A 1,610-nucleotide genomic window follows, 5' to 3' on the forward strand; every position below is an offset into this window, starting at 1 on the left:
TTGCTTCATGCCCGTCAGCATCAGGTCCAGCTTGGCGTTGGGCGCCACCGTCACCTCTCCGCTCACCGCGTCGATCGCGAACTTGTCGATGCCGACGCCGTCGAGACGGTACGAGACAGCGCCGTTGTAAGGGGTCGGGTCGGCGTCCGTCGCCGAGACGCGCGTGATGTGCGTCCCCGCGGCAACCGTCTCGTCGACGACGACCTCGTACGCGTCCGGATTGAAGATGGGAGAGTTGTCGTTGACGTCCTGCGCGGCGAAAGCGAGATCGTTGCGCGATTAGCACCGTGGCGCCCTCTACCGGCATAATAAATCGGACACTAGGCTTGCCAGCGCCCTCTTCCGGCATAATAAATCGGACACTAGGCTTGCAAGCGCCCTCTACTGGCATAATAAATCAGACACTAGGCTTGCCAGCGCCCTCTACCGGCATGATAAATCAGACACTAGGCTTGCCAGCGCCCTCTACCGGCATAATAAATCAGACAATAGGCTTGCCGGCGACATCTAGTGACACAGTAATTAAAACACCAAGCTTCCTGGCGCCCTCTAGCGGCACAGTAAATCAAACACTAAGCTTGCCAGTGCCCTCTAGTGTCAAAGTAATTCAAACACAGGGCTTGTCGGCGCCCTCTAGGCGATTACGGCCGCACTAGCTACGTGCCGCAAACGCATCTGACATCGTCGGCTTCAAATACTGTATACGCCATATTTTTCGCGTACAGATATTTTCGCGAATTCGATCAGACTTGACGGACACTTTCGCGGGTGGTTAATTTCGCGGTCGGTGAATTATGAATTAATGAAATTATCATAATAATGAAGAATGAATTAATCGGTATTATTCGGTATTAATTATTCGCGCGTCGTTATTTTCGCGGTCGGGGACGCGTTCGCAAAACTCGCGAACATTAAACCACCGCGAAATATACACAGCGTATACAATACTCGGACCACCGCGTCGCTTCAAAGATGGCGGCGGCGGCGCAGACGATCTCTCTCGCGCTCACCTCGACGTATATCGTCACGGGAACGGTGGAGTTGAGCGGCGGCACGCCGTGGTCGATCGCCATGGCGACGAGCGAGAAGCTGCGGTACCACGGCGACGTCGCTCCCTGCGTGTTCGGGTCCATCAACTCGAAGTCGATCGGCGTCCGCGCCGTTATCACGCCTGCAGCGATAGATTCACACGTGATGGAAGGTGTTCTCGAAGATTACAAATTTATTACAATATTTATCGTATCGATTACAATGTTTAATTAAAGTAATTTAAAAGGCCGACGAAACAGCGTGCAAAACTATCTACATTCCTAATCTCCTCCAACTCGATTCCAACGACGACCTTGAAAACGGGAAGGGAATTTCACCGATCAACTTGCTCCTGAAGAAGGGGATCAAGTGAGCCAGGAAGACTACATCACAGATTACGTGGGAGAGGGTGGGAGATGCTAAGCAGGCAGCGGCGGCGGAGGAGGAGGAGGGGGAAGATGGGAGATGCTGAGCAAGCAGCGGCAGCGGAGGAGGTGGGGGAGGGTGGAAGCTACTAGGGCTGGGGAGTGGCAGCGGAGGTGGGGGAGGGTGGGAGCTGCTAGGGCTGGGGGGTGGCAGCG

General features: G+C 54.5%; 1 protein-coding gene across 1 annotated transcript; it reads right to left on the reverse strand.

Annotated features, from left to right (window-relative positions):
• Window positions 1-11: 11 nt before the first annotated feature.
• Window positions 12-1,171, reverse strand: LOC106820383 (protocadherin gamma-B4-like; the record flags this gene model as incomplete). The annotated part of the gene is made up of 2 exons (XM_014824906.1): window positions 12-249; window positions 1,011-1,171. Coding segments are annotated over 2 exons (399 nt in total), but the record flags the coding sequence as incomplete, so codon positions are not given.
• Window positions 1,172-1,610: the final 439 nt, after the last annotated feature.

The sequence above is a fragment of the Priapulus caudatus genome, unplaced genomic scaffold (assembly GCF_000485595.1).
Source record: "Priapulus caudatus unplaced genomic scaffold, Priapulus_caudatus-5.0.1 Scaffold12470, whole genome shotgun sequence".
Classification (NCBI taxonomy): domain Eukaryota; kingdom Metazoa; phylum Priapulida; class Priapulimorpha; order Priapulimorphida; family Priapulidae; genus Priapulus; species Priapulus caudatus.